General features: G+C 34.0%; 1 protein-coding gene across 1 annotated transcript in view; it reads left to right on the forward strand.

The window, feature by feature from the left end:
- The window catches only part of CCDC47 (coiled-coil domain containing 47), a 36564-nt gene extending 19905 nt beyond the window's left edge, over positions 1-16659 (forward strand). Inside the window, exons 2-13 of the mRNA XM_074260843.1 lie at positions 1080-1345; positions 1776-1883; positions 2257-2431; positions 6520-6641; positions 6877-6942; positions 7968-8069; positions 8618-8728; positions 10454-10539; positions 12064-12122; positions 12442-12551; positions 12765-12932; positions 16124-16659. Of these exons, the coding sequence (XP_074116944.1) occupies positions 1085-1345; positions 1776-1883; positions 2257-2431; positions 6520-6641; positions 6877-6942; positions 7968-8069; positions 8618-8728; positions 10454-10539; positions 12064-12122; positions 12442-12551; positions 12765-12932; positions 16124-16204 (1449 nt within the window). The 5' untranslated portion in view covers positions 1080-1084 and the 3' untranslated portion in view covers positions 16205-16659. The remainder of the gene's footprint in view (positions 1-1079; positions 1346-1775; positions 1884-2256; positions 2432-6519; positions 6642-6876; positions 6943-7967; positions 8070-8617; positions 8729-10453; positions 10540-12063; positions 12123-12441; positions 12552-12764; positions 12933-16123) is intronic.
- Positions 16660-18810: the final 2151 nt, after the last annotated feature.

Genomic DNA, 18810 nt, shown 5'->3' on the forward strand with positions numbered 1-18810 from the left:
CTGTTTCTTAACTTGTAACTCTTTGTTAAAGTGGGGCTCTGCTTTTAGGGTAGACAGAGTACTGTGAGCAACTACAAGCTTTTTTGCCTTCAGACTGTTAAAGGTCCCTGCTGCACTTTGGCCTAAAAGTTCTGATATACTAGTGTTTCTCCTGACCCTGGGGCAGCCATTAAGGGGATAAATTGAACTGTGTGTTGGTGACATGAGAGTTTTATATATGTAAAGGAAGTGTTGTAGAGAAGGAAAGGAGTGTGGAACAAGCTAAGTGATTGCATCTGGCTAAAAGTTTCTCTCTCCTGGGTAGAACACAAATTGTTTTGGCACTTACTTACTTTGGCTACTCTTAAGGAATTCATATTCTAACAGGGAAGAAGCAATATGACCTTAAATGTATATACAGAATACATAAAGCAGATACAACTTGGGGCACTAGAAATTGTCTTGGAGAAACAGGCAGAAGGTGGCATTGATCTAGATCTGAAAGAAAACCAAGAATCCCAAGAGGTGTAGGTAAAAAGCATTCCAAGCATGAAGGTCACTTAGGATAAAGGAAGGATTGGGGTGGAAGTTAGAGGATCATGGGTAAAGAACTCAAGGAGATGTATAACTGTTCCATAGTTCTGTAGGAGAGGGGTGTGCAGAGAAAAGTAAGCTAGGACTAGCTTGGAAAGGCCCTTATGTGCCAAACAAAGACATTTATTCACAATATCTACTTTAGTGCTGGCAGTAAACTAGGCATTCACTAAATACTTGTTAATAGAATTACATAGCAAAGAGTCTCTGAGTTCCATCCTCATGTTTTGCCTATTAGAAAGCCAAAACCCCTAGGAGTGAATTGGCCTTACCAAGGTTTCGTAGCTAGTTTTGTAAGAGCCAAGAATAAGGCCTTTAATTATTTAATTTCTGGTTTAATACGCTTTCTGCTATACCTCATTTAATCAGATTGCATTATAGGAAATATTGATGAAGTCTTATCGCCTTGTATATTTTAAAGTATTCACAAAATCTGGTTATTTCTGGTTGCAAGTAAAATTATAGTTTTGTTTTTTTTTTGTTTTGTTCTTATTTTTGTTTCTCAGTCACCATGAGAATTATCTGCTTACTCTGTGTGTGTCTTTTGATGCTGGGGGATTTCTTGGAAGCCAAGTTTGATGATTTTGAAGATGGAGATGATATGGTAGAGTATGATGATAATGACTTTGCCGAGTTTGAGGATGTAATGGAAGATGTTGTCACAGAGCCTCCTCAGCGAGTAATCACCACTGAGGAAGATGAAGAGGAAGCCACTGTAGAGCTGGAAGGGCCAGATGACAATCCAGAAGACTTTGAAGATGCAGATCCTCAGGTGAACTTCTGTTCTAAGATCACCTACAGTAATCTGATCAATAGTATGTGGAAATAACTAACAATTTACTAATTATATGAACAAAACCCTTTTTCCAAGAAAAGCTCTTTTGCCTAGAGCTTTCCTTTTTTGATCGATAGGTGGAGCCCTTCTCCCTCATTAACTACAATTTGTTACAGTAGCAATACATTCATCTGGTAATGAAGTGAAAATTCTTCTTCCTTACACTCACATTAAAAACAGAAAACAGTAGATAAAGGCATATGAATTGCCTGGAAGAGATCTGATCAATTTAAATTCTTAATACAAAAGTATGTAAGATTACTTTTAAAGAACACATTTCACATTTTTCTATTCTCTGCTTGCTGTTTCACATACTCTTATTTTCCCCAAGAAATACCATTTCAAATAATGTTTTTCCTTTTCTTAGGAGGGTGATACTGAGAATGAACCATATGATGATGAGGAGTTTGAAGGCTTTGAAGAAAAACCAGATATTTCTTCCAGTAAAAGCAAAGACCCTATAACAATTGTTGATGTAAGTACACAGGGTACTGAATGCCAGTGTGATATTTTTATTATCATTGGCTTCAAATTATAATTACTTACACTTAACCAGTGTTGCAGAAGGAGAGATACATGAGATAAATGCCTTCTAGTTTAGTATGTCAAATATATTTTCCAATTTCTTTTTGTCATTCTATTATGTTTTCTTAATGTTTCTCTAGCAGGATTAATACAGAACATCAGAATGCTTCTTAAACATTGTATGATCATCTTCTCTGAAAGTAATTTTAAGTGTTTCAGCAAAACAGCCATTATTCCTTATAATTTATATCTTCTGCAATTCTCTATGTCATATAAGAAGCTACATTATTTATTATTAATTATAATAACTCTGTTTTTGCTAGGTCCCTGCACATCTCCAAAATAGCTGGGAAAGTTATTATATGGAGATTTTGATGGTAACAGGCCTGCTTGCCTACATCATGAATTATATTATTGGAAAGAATAAAAACAATCGTCTGGCTCAGGCCTGGTTCAACACCCACAGAGAGCTTCTGGAAAGCAACTTCACTCTTGTTGGTGAGTTAGACCCATCCAGATTGAGCTATTAAACTAATAATAATCTTCTGAGAATGGTTTGGTTTCCTGCTCCTAAGTAATATGAACAATTACTTTAATAGAGTACTCAAGATCTGCTAAAGGGAAAGTATTGAAGTACTGTCTTAAGGCTCACTATGGAGTAGGGCATAAAATTTTATAAGCTTGTACTTGGTTCACCTGAAAGACTGTGAGCTCTTATGAAAAATAATTTTCTCTTTATTTTTATTTTGTAATAAACATACAGATGTCTTCTGTCCTTTAGATAGTTAGAATTATACTCATCAATCTCTCCTTATCTTGTGGTTCCTTCTTTACTGCTCACCCAGGTTTCCCCCCTCCTTTAAAAACTCTAATTAGCTCTTCCTGTTCCTCCCCTGCTGATCTCCTACAAAAGTTTTCTGTTTTTTAAAGTATTTCTTCACCTCTCTAACCTCACTGAGCAACTGACACTCTTCTTTCCAAGTTACAAATTGATAAATCTATTGATAAATCTATCTCAGCTCATTGCTCTTTACTGAGCTCCAATTACATATTACCATCTGTCTAGTGGGTGTTTCAAAAGAAGCCACGAATACTCAATATATTCAAAAACTCACTTTCTTTCCTCCAGATCTTAATCTAAATTCCAATCAGTTGACAAATGTTCATTAGGTACTTATGCAGTGTCAGACATTGTGCCAGATTCTAGGAAGACAAATGCAAAAAGAGAAAAGAGAGAGAGAGAGAGAGAGAGAGAGAGAGAGAGAGAGAGAGAGAGAGAGAGAGAGAGAGAGAGAGAGAGAAGAAAAAAATCCTTTCTTTGAAGGAGCTTACATTCTATTAGAAAAAACTGTAAGCTTAAAACATACACCAAGATTTTTGGGATAACCTGTATGTTTTTGCTTATGTAACTAAATATGTGTACCTTATGTTGTATGCCTTAGAATGTAAACTCTTTGAGTGCAAGAACTATTGAATTTTCACTTTTTGTATCACTTGTGCCTAGCATAGCACATAGTTGATGCTTAATAAATGTTGGTTATTATCTCTTTAATCTGTTCAAAAGTTAAATAAACTTAAATAGCCTCTCCTTCCTCAAACATAAGTGAAAAAATATTTTCTGTGCTAAATTATCATCAAAGGAACAATTAGAATTAAATTTCTCTTTTTACTCAGACAAGAATGATAGTAAATTTTCATGTTATATACTTTATTAAAGTTAACAAAAGTAAATAAAACTGTCTCTCAAATCCACACCTGGGTACCTTTAATGAACAGCTACTGTCTGGCTATTACAGTAGTTTCCAAACTTCATATAATGGTGCAGATTATTTTCATAATTTATATTTTGGTCATAAAATCATGAATTCATTAAAATTTTGTAGCACAGAAACCTTAAATATACATAGATATTAAATTATTAATGAACTCCTTTAAAATGCTTTATATTTACAACTTATAAAATAATATTATTTATATGATGATTGAGCTTATTTTTGGTAGTTTCTCAAAACCTGGTACCATTGATAATAATTATATTCATAATTGTTTTTTAATCACTAATTGGGATTGAAATTTTGTCTTTTATCATAGCTACACCAGAAAACCCTGTTTCAAACAAGAAAAATGTAGTAGCAAGTTTTGGATTTCTTTATTTGACAAACAAGAGAATTCTTTATTCCTCTGTAGCCAAAATATAAATATTTTAAACATATTTTTCTCAGGAAAAGTCAATTAGAGTAGGATCAGATATGTCATATTTGTGTCTAACAAGCATGTTTCTTATTCATTTTTATAAATACCTAAGTCTTAAAAATAAACTGAAAATTGCTTCTACAGACTAGTCAAATGATTAATAAATGTTTTCTATTTTATATGTAGGTCAGGCATTTTTTAACTTGGGGGATTTGTTTAAATTAGGATGCTCATTAGCCATCTTCTATTGTGCCATTTACAATAATCTTTTAGTCACCAGAAGTACCAAAGACAAAAATGAAAGTCTTTTAATTCAAGAATAATAGCTCTTAACTTTTTCAAAATGTAGTTACTGTTTCATAAGTAATTTGCATTGATTTATTTGGAGTATTTAGTTTTTCTGAAATATCCACCAAATATATGTTAGAGGAAAATTTTTATTGCTATCTTGTTTTTACATCATTACCTTCATTTCTAAATAAGCCCTTCCCCCATCTTTTTACTCAAAGAGCCATTGCTTCCAGGAAAGAAAAAAAAACAAAAACTTAAAAGACTAGTTCATCAAAACTAGCCAGGTCTGATAGTATATGCACTGTTCCACACTAATAGTTATGTATTTCTTCAATGAAGAGAAGTAGGTTCAAGAAATGAAGCCAAATTTGATCATTATAACAATCATATGAAAAAGTGCTCCAAATCAATGACAAGAGAAATGCATATCAAAACTACTCAGAGGTTTCCCATTATATCTAGCAAATTAGCGATGGTAAAAATGGAAATTGTTAATGTTGGAGAGAGTATTATTAGAACATACTAAAGATAGAGCTGTGAATTGGTCCAACCATTCTGGAAAGCATTTTGGAATTATATGAAGAAAGGGACTAAAATTTCCATACCCTGAGACCCAGATATTCCTCTGCTAGGCACATATTCCAAGAAGATTGGTTATTAAAAGGCCCCATATGAATCAAAATATGCATAGTAGTTAAGAACTGAGAAACAAAAGTATTCCCATTACTTAGACAAATTCTGGCATGTGAATAGAATATTATTGTGCTGTAAGAAACATTGAATGTAATTAATATAGAGAAGCATCAAATGATTTATATGAATTAAAGCAAAGATAAGCAGAACTAGGAAAATAAAGAGATGAGGATTACAAAAATTTAAATGAAAAGAACATCAATTGAAACTGAATGCTATAAAATTTTGTTGACCAAACTTGGCCCAAAGAAGAGAGAGGAGAAGGAATTTCTTTCCTCCTTCGGTGACTGAGGCCATAGAATACAAGCAAATACTATGATATTTGACTGGTGTATTATTAGTTTTGCTACACTTTTCCCTCTTAGTCTGTATTATAAGAAATCGGGAGCTCTGGATGAAGAAGTAAGGAGAGAGATATTAGAAACTTAAACTAATTTAAAAACAAAAAAATCAAATGTTTTCCAAAGAAGTTAAAGATGTGTATGAAGCAAAATCTTATTTGCTGTTGGTTTTGCTGAACTTTACCCCTTTTTATAAAGGATGGTATTCTGGGATACAGTGAATATGGGGACATACTAGAAAATGTAGGTGATGTAAAAACAAATATTTTAATAAAAACATTTTGGAATTCTTTTTTTTTTCAAGTGTACAGAAGGAACAAAAATGCAGAATGGAATACAGGCTTTTATATTAGTATAACATATTCTTTAAGAATAAAACTATGAAAAAAAAAGAATAAAACTATGTTTGCATTTCTTATTCAAGGCTTATACTAGCCTTTCTTGTTCTTTTAAAATGAACTATTTTGTGTTTATTAAATTCAAATAAGAATAAAATTTTAGGAAACCAAGTATTTATATTATAGTTTCATTTGTTATTTGTTGAAAACTCAGTTTGACAGCTGAATGAATCATCAGTGAAACCCTTTTGTCAGTAAATTTTAGGCTTTTTGATAGAAGCTTTCAATTTCAATATCTACTTTTGAGTGTTTTGTTTTTAGTGACAGTCAATTCTCTCCTAAGGGAAAAAGGAAATAATTCTATTGAAATGGTAAGAACCAATTGGATGGATTAAGATAATGGATAGGGGCAGCTAGGTGGTACAGTGGATAGAGCATCAGTCCTGAAGTTAGGAGGACCTAAATTCAAATCTGGTCTCAGACACTTAACACTTCCTAGCTATGTGAGCTGGGCAAGTCACTTAACCCCAATTGCCTCAGCCAAAAAAAAAATAATAATAATGTGTATAAAATTATTTTTTTAACTATAAAGAACAATATAATTAACAGGCATTTTCAGTATAGGCTACTAGAATTATGAAAAGAAAAGCCAATTGTCCTTAGTGGTAGGGTAGTTAACCCTATACATTTTGTTTAATGTATAGCATTAAGCAAATTTTCTTTTTCTCAGGGGATGATGGAACCAGCAAGGAAGCTACAAGCACAGGGAAGTTAAACCAGGAGAATGAACACATCTATAACCTCTGGTGTTCAGGCCGAGTATGCTGTGAGGGCATGCTTATACAGTTGAAGGTTAGTAGAAGAACTTTGGAAATGTAGAAATTCTTGGTCTTCCCTTCATTCTTCTCCTATAGCTATTAATTTTGTAAGGTATAGTGCTTGCTACTCATGTAACCTATGTGATCAAGGTATCATATCTATGGACTGTATAATAATAATTTTATAAAGAGTGTTTGATGAAATTTTGGATTATCACATAAGTGCCAGCTGTTCCCAACTTGATGTATTTAATACTTGATATTTTCAGTTTCTCAAGAGACAAGATCTCCTGAATGTCCTGGCTCGAATGATGAGGCCAACCTGTGATCAAGTAGTATGTATGCTTTGCAATTAATTTTTCTGTGTACAATTTGAGTTCTCAGTTTGTACAGATCATTATTTTTCTATCATTTTTGGATAAAAATAGTGAATTTCTCCTGAACTATTTTTCTGTTTCTTAAAAGTTTATCAAATTAAGTCAAATATTAATACTTTTATTCATTTAGCTTATGTTCTATGTACATAAAAACCTTAATATCAAGTAGATTTAGTAGATTTCTTTCCCTAGTTATAGTTTAAAGTATGGCAAACTTCTGTTTATTGTTCACTCGATGTGGGTTATTATATTCAGAACATTGTTCTGGGGCCATGTTTGATCCATATTGCAAAAATACACTTCTAAGTTTCTAGGAGCTTGCAATTTAGTAGGAAAAAATAAAATATACAAATGTCTAGAATTTGTAAGCAGCATGTGCTAAGTGCCTTAAGAAGATAAAAATTAAATATCTTGAAATAGTTGTTAAATCGAAACTCTCATAATTATAAAGTAGCTTTCTATTTCTATGCATGAAAAGTAATGGGATGTTAATGGTTAGAAAGGCCAGTATGGGAGGTAGGAAGAGCTAAGTTCAATTCTTGCATTGTATTTAGGTCATAAGGAAATCAATTAACCTCTCAGTGCTCCCAACAACTCCTTATGAGTTGATCTTTATTAGAGATAGTTGCTGATTTGCATAAGTGGAAGGAGTTTCACACCAAAAATTCCCCACAATGATATAAAGTCACCCATTTGGACATCATCTCCTCCCCATCCCACCATTCCCACTCTAATCTATTACATATTTTTCCTTTTCTTTTTTCATTCAAAATGACCTATTAAAAATGTATTTTGAGACTACTTTATATAAAGAATCAAGTCATTTGAATATCTCAATAGAGATTCTAAAACTGGATATTTATCTTTATTTTTCCTTCAAAAGTGCAATATTAGTGTTATATTAAACAACCACTTCAGAAATCTTAAACCCATAAATAAATTTTATTACCTGTTTGTGAACCCAGTATAATACCTATTTTCAGCAAATAAAAGTAACAATGAATGATGAAGATATGGATACATATGTTTTTGCTGTTGGTACACGGAGAGCCTTGGTACGATTACAGAAGGAGATGCAGGATCTGGTATGTATATACATACTAATTTAGACAGAAAAAATGAAATACTTTTTATTTTCTCTCATGTTAAATCTTAAATTTCTTTGTTGGGGCAGCTAGGTGGCACAGTGTATAGCCCACCAGCCCCGAAGTTAGGAGGACCTGAGTTCAAATGTGTCCCCAGACATTTAGCACATCCTGGCTGTGTGACCCTGGGCAAGTCACTTAACCCCAATTGCTCCAGCTAAAATAAATAAATAAATGAATGAATATAAGTTCCTTTGTTGTCTATTTCTTTAACTATGTTTAAAATCATTTACAAATAAATTAGTGAATAAAACACCTTAACTATCATGAATACTTGGGTATATTACATGGTTGGTATACTTAATAATAGATAAAGAAAAAATAGTCTCATTCTAGAGCTTTAAAGAGGAGAAAGAAAAGATAAAACTCTGCTATTTTCTTGGGGTAGGTAATAAATAAAGCTTCTAATTAATTAGAAGTATTCAATTAGGCAATTGATTTATTTCACAAATAATAAAATCCTACATTTCTCTTCCTATTTACAACAGTGTGAATTTTGCAGTGACAAGCCCAAATCTGGAACAAAGTATGGGCTTCCAGACTCCTTGGCCATCTTGTCAGAAATGGGAGAAGTCACAGAGGGAATGATGGATACAAAGGTAAATGCAATAGAAGAAATTTCCCTGAAGGATTTTGCATTTCCAGGGTACATACCATTAACTCTATAAAATTTTAAACTTTTACAACTAATTTGTGTCATTTCCACACACAGATGTTAAAAATGAAAACACAAGAAGGCATTACATCTGGGGAGTTAATTAAATAACATTTTGTTTTGTTAAGATATTTTCTTCTCCAATCATAACTAATAACCTTTTGAATTTTTGTTGTTGTTGTTATTATTGTTTTTCCCCAGGTCATTTTAAAGCATTCTGTGCGTTTTTCAGGGAGAAAGAATACATTACTACCATTATTATTCCTATCAGGAATCATTTTGGTGAATAGTCTGTGTCTCTTAAATTTCTGTTAGGGGAGGAAGAAAGGGGTATAGAAATAAACACCCAGAGATTGATTGTATAGGAATAAGAACAAGTCTTATTATCTCAGGTTCTATTTATTAAAACCACTAGGAAATCAATTCACATCAATTTAGCAAAGATTTGTTAAATATTTACGTATTAGACCCTTTGTTAGACACTGGGACACAAGTTTGAAATAAAACATTATCATTGTTTTTCCAGTAGCTTAAGATTTTCAAATATGTATTGAAATAACATGGAGCAAGGCAGAATGTGTTACATTCAGAGGAAGGCCCCAGACAAAATGTTTTGAGGTATTTGAGTGAGAAATGACTTTTACCTAGGAAAATTAGGGAGCTCTTAATAGAAGAGGTAATCCTTGAAGTCTGTTTCATAAAGGAAGGAATTTCAACAAGGCAAAGATTGGGCATTTGATATAGGAGTATCCATTCGGGGCACTGAAGTAAACAAAGGCAAAGAGGCAGAAGGAGAATTAGGAATGATTGGTACACAATACCATTTAGTTCTGAACATTGAGTATGGAAAGGAGAGTCATTTAAGTGAAATCTACAAAGCTGGGTTAAATTCATTATGGACTGTCTTTGAATGCCAAAATAATGTTTACTTTATTCAATAGGCAGTCAGGAACTATTGAAAGCTGTCCAGAAGATGACAGATAAACTTAGAGCAGTGAATTAGGAAACTTGCTTGTGTCACGATGTGGGATGGAGGGTGGACTAAAGAGATTACTAAGGAGGTCACTAGTCATTAGGTTAGAGGTCATGGGGACAAAGGTACAGGAGAAGAGGGACAAGGTGTGAGAGAAACATTCCTGAGGTAGGTTCATATGGTCTCAGAGATGAATGAAGATGAGAGACACACAGGTGCCAAAGTGACAAAGATTTCCATAGTAGAAAGACATACATGTATTATCAATACATAGTGAATAGTGAAGTGAGGTATAAAGGTGCAGGTTTGAGGGGAAAGATGATTTATCCAATTGTGTGTGTTTCAAGGTATAAGTAAAGGTTGATCTTTTAAAGAGGTTTCATTAAAATTATTTGTTGTTTCTGAGTCTTTATAGTTTTACTTTATGTCATATACTCCTTAAATAACTATCAATCTATTCTGTTTTCTCATTCCAGTTCAGAAGAAATTTAGGACTTATTTAGCTTCTATGTTATGACTACAAAGGAGACTTTTAATCAGGGATCTTGTTTATAAAATTTAACTTCTGAAACCTCTGGCTTAGGGATTTCATAAATATAGCATTTTAAATAATAGAATTGTGTGTTTAAGAAAAATTGAAGTACAAATGCCTAAAGTTTCAAACAAACAAGCATACTTTTTTTTTTCCCCCCCCAGATGATACACTTTCTCACACACTATGCTGACAAGATTGAATCAGTCCATTTTTCAGACCAGTTCTCCGGTCCAAAAGTCATGCAAGAGTATGTATAAGAGATGAAATTCCCAAACAAATCTGCTTGACTAACTTGATGTTTTTTGAAAATCAACAAGGTGCCACTGGCAAATTTCCCTTGCAAAATGGGTAAGGGAAACTGGTGGCAGGCTACTGAACTTAAGTTCATTTTGAAAGGTGTTTCAACACCTATGTGAAGCAAACAAATGAATTTGACCTGGTTTTTTCTGTGTCTTATTGTCATTCATTTATTCATGTGATATGGTGAATGAAATTCTGGCAGAATGGATGTAAAGGAAATGAGCTATTAATCTGTTTTTCCTTTTGTGCTTCTGATTTCTCATCTTGATATCCATTTCTGTACTTTCAATAAATAAGCATTTATTAAGCACTTACTATTTGCCAAATACTGTGCTAAGCGCTACACTATTTGATTTATCAATTACAAACCTACATGCCCTATATGGCTTCTTTCATAGTAGGTAATTTTATGCTTTCTTATGTAAAATATTTTCTAAAAGCAACAACAATAGTCTGTAGGACTTTGACCAGAAATTGTTCCAATATAAACAAAAACAGTTGCCACAAGGGCTTGAATTTGTCTTTTAAATTTACAGTTCTGCTTAAATTAAAATGTTTACATGAAAATATCTAATGGAGTAGCATTATCATATTAACTTCTGACTTAAATTTTCTTAAAGAAGGCTTTTCTCTTGAGTACTGTGTATTTGCTGTGATCAGAAAATGCTAAATTTCAGTTTATTGTCACGTTTATTATCAATCTGCTGTTTTCTCTTTGCATTTGAGGAGAACTTATGAATGAGTTAGCCTCTGTATTGTTGCTACAAAAGAGACAGTCTTTTTTATATAACCTTTAATGAGAAATCTCCCTTCAGATTAACAGCAGCATTAGGACCATAAAGTTATTTAATTTCTAGGTTAAAATTCCTATCAAACATTTATTTGGGTCTCTTTAAGTCTATTTTTTGATGCCTGGTGACAAATGCAAAAGTAAAAAATCCTAATTTTAGGTTGAATAAAGAAAGTTGGTTCTAGAATTATTTAAAGTCTATAGTCCTACAACTTGTTGTGTGTTGCTTTGCTCTTAAGCTTGGACCTGATCTACGACTAAGCTGCTTCTGCCTAGAAGTTTACCATAGATAATAGGAAGTGAAAAAGACTAAAACCTTCCCAAAAAATTATGACATTTATTAAGAGTTTGCTGGTCACACATATAAAAAAGATTTCCTGATAGTGTTGGGCAACGGGGGGGGGGGGGGGGGGGGGGGAGCTTCCACTTGTAACTTCATGTGTAGAAATTGTGTAAGCAACAATCAAATAATGAACTTCCCTGATTGTTTAATTAGTTTAGACTTTTGAAATGGATTTTGTAAGTAAAGCATTGTGGTGACCGACATCATATTCCATGTGTTTTCAAGTGTGTGTTCATCTGTTTGTGATGACCAGCATAGAGCATGAGCATGTTTTCCATGAATAAAGAATATGTCTCTTATTTTCTGTCTAAACAACTTTTTCTTTTTTCCTGGAACAGGGAAGGCCAGCCTTTAAAGCTGCCGGACACCAAGAGGACACTATTGTTTACATTTAATGGTAAGAGTTGTGTCATCAATTCATGTCTTTAAGCTGCTGGTCTATGAAATAGACCTCTTAAAAGGAGGATTATTGTGCTTTCTTTTAGATAAGAGAGTTACAGCAGCATTAATTAAACCAGTATTGTCCTTAATTTTTAAAAAGAATCTTAGTTCCTTCCTATATCTTAGTTTCTATTGTTTGTCCCATTTTATAGGTAACTGCCTTTTAAAGGAGAAAATACATCTAAACTAAAATAAATGTGGAAAGCATTTCTTTTAATGATATTTAAAAAAAAAAAAAAAAAAAAAAGGAAACTTAGAATGGGTTTATTTTCCAGTGCCTGGCTTAGGTAACACTTCCCCAAAGGATATGGAGGCTTTGCTGCCCCTGATGAACATGGTGATTTATTCTATCGATAAAGCCAAAAAGTTTCGACTTAATCGAGAAGTAAGTGCCACATCCTTACAACTTTGCCTTCCAATTGAATGCATGTTTCTTTTGCTAGCATTAATGTCCAATTCAGTGGAGAGATAAAGGGGTGGAGGGCCAGGGATTGAGAATGGAAATAGCAAGGGAGCCCTTTTTTTAAATAAATGAAATGGGATTTTTGCTTTTGAGCAATGAGCTATTGATTGAAATGCTTCTTTGTCTTGTGGAAAGGGCAGACAAAAAGCTGATAAGAACCGGGCTCGAGTGGAAGAGAATTTCCTGAAGCTGACGCACGTGCAGAGGCAGGAAGCTGCACAGTCTCGCCGGGAGGAGAAAAAGAGGGCGGAAAAGGAACGGATCATGAATGAAGAAGATCCTGAAAAACAGCGAAGACTAGAGGTGACAACTCACTGGGGCCATATCTTAGAAGAAATGGGAACGCTCTGTGTTTCCCTTCCCCTCTCAATCCTACCTTTTATTCTGTACACTTGAGATGTAGAGAAAATGTTTCCTAGGGATATTTGCTCCATTCCAATTTCCCTTGGGAGTGAGAAAAAAAAGTTAGATCTGAGATCATGTCTGAAAAAAAGACTTAGACAGGAATAGCCACTAAAAATATAAGAAAAAAAAAAGAATTTTTAATGAATTTTAAAATCATCAACAAAATTAAATATTCCACTCTACATAGAACAAAAAATATACATAGAACAGAAAAGGATGATATATGAAATTAGAGAATGTCTGTTAAAATTTGTTTTTTTTTTTTAATGTATATTAATTAAATATTAACAAACTGCCCTATTTGTATCCCTTTCCTTCTGAACTTTTTCATTTTCTTTTTTTCTTTTCTTTTTTTTTTTTAAATTTTTCTTTGTTTTTTATCTCTCTTTAAGTTCCTCTTTATATGTCCTATTCCCATAGAAGGCCTTCCCTTGTAATAGATCATTCAGGGAGCCCTATTGTGTAGGCACTTTGGAATACAAAGACAAAAGTGCAACTAATGCTTATTCAAGAGTTGTACATTTTAATGGAAGAGATAGCATGTACATGTATAAGTATATGCAGAAAGTATATACAGTATTCTATTCATATAAAATAGTTACTAACAGAGACATCATAAAGGCCTCATTTAGAAAGTGGTGTTTGAATGGGATCTTGAAGGAAATTAAAGATTCCAAGAGGTAGAGGTAAAGAAGACCTGTATTTCAGGCCAGTACAAGGTCATAAAAACGAGAGAGAGGATATCATGTGTACTGGAATATTAAGCAAGCAGTATGTTTGTCAGCAGGCTGTGCACATGCTGTGGGAGCACTGTAAGAAAAAGCAGAAAAAGACCAGGCTGTGAAGAGCTTTACATGCCAGACAAATTTATATTTGAACCTGAGACTAATAAGATGTTAGGAATAAATGACTTAGGGGTAAGGCATGACATGGTCAAACCTATGAAGTAGGAACCTTATATGTCAAGTAATTAGAAGGTGGATTGGAGTTAGGAGAGGTTCAAGACAAGGAGATTAAATGGGATTTTAAAAATTATTTCAAGCAAGAAATGTTTGAGCTTTGGCAGTAGCTGTGTAGATGGAGAGAAGGGAATATGTGCAAGAATTATTGTAGATAGAATCAAAGATCTGGTAATTGATTATAAATGGATGCTTCAGCATGAAGAGCTGAGGATGATGGAACTTTCAAACAAACTTGGATGACTGAAAGTGTAGTGCTACCCCAGATACTAATAGGGATGTTTGGAAAGTAGGGGGAACATAAAGAGAAAAGTAATGAGTTTTGTTTTAGACATATATTAGTATTGCCAAACAAATCAATACATTAGCCATACCTGAAAAGGTGTCTCATCATACTTTTTTTATTTATCAGCTCCGGCAAGAGGTCGGAACATGACTTATAAGTCTACTCAAAGCTCATGATTGGTCATTGCCATGATCAGTATTTTGAATAGTTTCAGAGTTGCTTCCCTATTATTGTGGTCATCTAGCAAATTATTTTCCTGGTTCTGCTCATTTTACTCTATATCAGCTTATACAGTTCTTCCCAAGTTTCTCTGAATTCTACAAAGTCATCATTTCTTATGATATATTCAATTGCCATTACTTTTACATGCCACAATTCTGTCTGTTTCCAAGGTTTGTTTTTTTATGAAATAACTAAATGGGTTTCTCCTCTTGATCAGTGTGTTGATTATTATGCTTTTTTGTCCTGGAAACAGAAAATGGATTCTTCAGAGGATTCTCTTCTCAATCATCCCCTCTCCCTCTCTACTGATTCCTTATTTATTACAACATACTTAAGGCTCCACTGTCCTTAAGAAACCAAACAAATACTTGTACTTAATACTGTTATGCTCTCAAGCTGTTATCCTTATTGTTCATCCTTTTCTCAGCAAAATTCCTAGGAAAAAAACTGTCTGTGCTCCTTCCCTTCTAGCCCTTTACCATCTGGCTTCTGACGATATATACCATTCATCTGAAATTTTTCTTTCCAGAATTACCAATGATTTCGTAAAATTGTCAGATATAGGAATCTTTTATTAGTCTTTCTTTTTCTTGATTTCTCTTTAGTATGTGATAGTATTGACCATCTTCTTCTCCTAGATATTTCCACTTTTTTAGGGTTCCATGACACTCCTCCTATCTGATTCAGAGTCTTTGCTGAATCTTTAGCTATATCACACTCTTTCATTATGTGTATACTCAAAAACTCTGTCCTGTACCCTCTTCTCTCAATTTACTCTCTCACTTGGTGATCTTACCAGCTCCCATGATTATAATTAGCATCTCTTTGTGGATGATTTGTAGCTCTATTCTCTCTCTCTCTCTCTCCCTCTCCCTCTCCCTCTCTCTCTCTCTCTCTCTCTCTCTCTCTCTCTCTCTCTCTCTCTCTCTCTCTCTCTCTCTCTCTCTCCCTCTCTCCCTCTCTCCCTCTCTCCCTCTCTCTCTCTCTCTCTCTCTCTCTCTCTTTCTCTCTTTCTCTCTTCCCCCAGTCCCATATTATAAACTACCTAATGGATATTCCAAATTGTATAATAGACATCTTAAACATTATCTTCCCCTCAGTACCTTCCCATCTTCTGAATTCCCCTTCTCAAGGGCACCGCTATCCTTCTAAGTTCTTACTCTCTGGGTTTGCTTTAGTATTACTATTTTCAGTATTTGCTAAAGAGTGTAATATTGATTCAGTGTCTCAAAAACAGTCCATTTTTTTTCTGTTCTTTGTATAAGGAAATATTTGTTGATATTTGCAAAGTTCTTAATAAAAGTAGGGGTTGATGGAGAATAGACCCTTGATTTCTTTGTTACAGGGAACTCACAGAGGAAAAACTTCCTACTGTAATACATGCCTGTGCAATTTATACTCCTTAGAGAGTTGCCTGGAGCACTGAGAAGTCAAATGATTTATCTGGGTTTACACAGCTCTAGGTCTTCTAGATAGCTATGTTTGAAATTTGATAGCTGCAATAAAAAGTTAAAACTCCTAGTATATTTGGAAAATTTGTACAGTACTGTGGGAATGGTACTTTTTTTGTTCGGGTTTGGGGGTTCTGCCTTTGGCTTAATTTTGGGTTCTTTACTCAATAGGAAGCTGCCTTGAGACGTGAGCAGAAGAAACTAGAGAAGAAACAACTGAAAATGAAGCAAATCAAAGTGAAATCCATGTAAAGTGGAAGGAGCTGGCTGATTCCACTTATAAGCTCTCAATTCACAGGGTACCAAAAAAGTCCATTTCTCACTTTTAACTTCAAACACTCATCACTTGGGAAATCTTCATTGTATCATCAGCATTATTTATTGATTTAGAGTTTTACAAAGTATGTGTATAAGTGTGAAGGGCTCTATTTCAAAAAACTTTTTCCAGGTAATCAAATTGTTTTGACTATTTTTTAAAAAGAAATAATAGTTCAAATCTGTGATTTTTATTTTATTTTTTATTTTTAAATTGTAAAATGAATCATCAGTGCCAGTCACATTTCAGTACTTCTTGTTTTTAAGATATTTGGTGTCTACAAGCAAAATCCTTGTTGCTTGTGGGCAATTGAAATAGCTAGAGAAGCACTCTAAAACCACGATTTCCCAAATGACTATTGAAATTGCACAATAAACATTGCTTGGTGTCACTTTCTGTGTCTCCATTAAGCTTGTTAAGGAGTACAATTTAGAGCACTATTGCTATGATCTTGAATTTTCAGGAACTCAGAATTAATGTACTTTGATTTCTAATCTGTAGGTGGGAGATGCTTATGACAGTATTATGGAATATCATGTTATTTAGGATAATTGTATGATTAAGAAAAATTCTTGGTAGATGAAATATCAGGGATAGGTAGTACAGGAGCAGTTTTCCTCCTTACCTGGTGCCATGTGCTCATCAAAAAGTGAATGCTGTATTTTAAATAATTGTGTGTACTTCTTTTTGTTGATCAAGACATGATAAATGAACAGCTTCACCTTGGGCACTTCAGTGGGGCTCTCAAATTCTGTGAAAAAAGTTAATTCTTAAAATGTTTTCTTTCTTGGTTGCTGCTGCCTGTCAAATGTTTACTGAGAATCTCTTCTAGAAGGTGGCTATGCACCTTAATTTTCTTTCTGATATCCGCCCTTCTCCTACTTGAAATCAGGCAGATCCTTTGGGTGATGAGTATCTAAACTATCCAGAGCTGTGGCTACTTCCCAAGGAAGCAGCTTTAAGGGTGAGGCCTGTCTGCACGAGCACTTTGCTTGGTCAGATCTCTGCATTTTATAAATGCTTCCTTCTAAGAAAGCATTTTTTAGTAACTACTTGTACTGGGTATTTTGTGTTGGGATGGGGAAGGGTCGGGGTTTTTTTTTGGGGGGGGATTTTATTGATGCTTTCTGTGCAGATCTCTTCTGAGGCAATAACAATGAATTGCTTCAGAAACAACATGTGCTGAAGAAGCCTTTGTTAACTGCATGTAAACTTTTCACCTGAATTTTTATCTTTGAGAATGCCAAATCTGTAATTTGGATATGTGAATGTAATTTTTAGCAATTCATAAAATTAAATTATTAAAAGTAACATACTTACATGGAAACTAACTATTTTAATGCTTTAATTTTAGAATTAGCATTGTTCCACAACTTTTAAAGATAATATAGTAAGGAAAGTTAATGTGCTATAATGTCTTTTGATTAAATGAAAGCTTTCTTAAACACTTATACATTTGGGCTATGGCAGCTAATTTTTATAATATGAGTATTCATATGAACTACCTATGAGCGTATTAAAATAATTGACCAAACATTCAGTGCCTTCCTTATTTTACTAGTATTATTCTTTTTCAAGACTATGAAGTTCAGTACTATTTTCTCTCTATGAAAGCTCAGCATTTAAGGCAATTCTTAAAAATTAGAATCCTTTCTTATTCACCCTTGCCTTATCACACCATGTTCCCTGTCATCAGTGCATACATTCAAGAATTACATGGGATGAATAGATTGAGATTGTACTAATGGATAAAACACCATAATTTTGAGGAGGTCCTGGATTCATTGAATCCTAAGATGTGTTTGGTTCTGAAAGCTCTGTATGAACTTTCTGGGCAGGCCCTCGGAATTGTAACACCATTATTGCCATTTTTAACCACAGAGAGGAAGGAATTGCCTGCCATCCCAAAGGAGCAGATGGATTAAACCTCTCAGCACTTTTTTCTGTACTACATTGCTTTGTTGTTAAGAGAGTACTACCTGCATTTAGGTAGAACTGGCCCTATTTTAAGAGATTTTGCTTATATTTCACTTGTACCTTTGTTGCCTTTGCTGCCTTTCCTTCTTTCCAGCAGAGATATGGCAGGAAGGGAGCTTTTCCCCTTTGTCTTTACCCCTGTTTCTAAAAGAATGGTCTGATTCTGTCTGTGAAATTTGGCATAGTCCTATTAGGAAGCCTAATGGATTTATATAGCTGGGAAGAGGCGGCTCCTTAAATTATGTGCTAGCTTTAATAGAGCACTTTGTTCCTTGCTTGAGCAAGTAAAAGGCATAGTCCTGTCCTTCTGAAGCTTAAAGAGTTATGGTACAGGATTAGGAATAGGAAACTTACACCAGGATTAAGTGCAGATCTGAAGGCAGAAAACCTCATCCTCCAGAGGTTGAAACTGGCCTCAGATACTTAATAGCTGTGTCACCATGGACAAGTCACTTAACCCTGTTTGTCTCAGTTTCCTCATCTTTAAAATGAACTGGAGAAAGAAGTGGCAAACCAGTCAAGTATTTGCCAAAAAAACCCTAAATAGGGTCATAAAGAGTTGGAT

This window comes from Sminthopsis crassicaudata, chromosome 4, assembly GCF_048593235.1.
Source record: "Sminthopsis crassicaudata isolate SCR6 chromosome 4, ASM4859323v1, whole genome shotgun sequence".
NCBI classification, from domain to species: domain Eukaryota; kingdom Metazoa; phylum Chordata; class Mammalia; order Dasyuromorphia; family Dasyuridae; genus Sminthopsis; species Sminthopsis crassicaudata.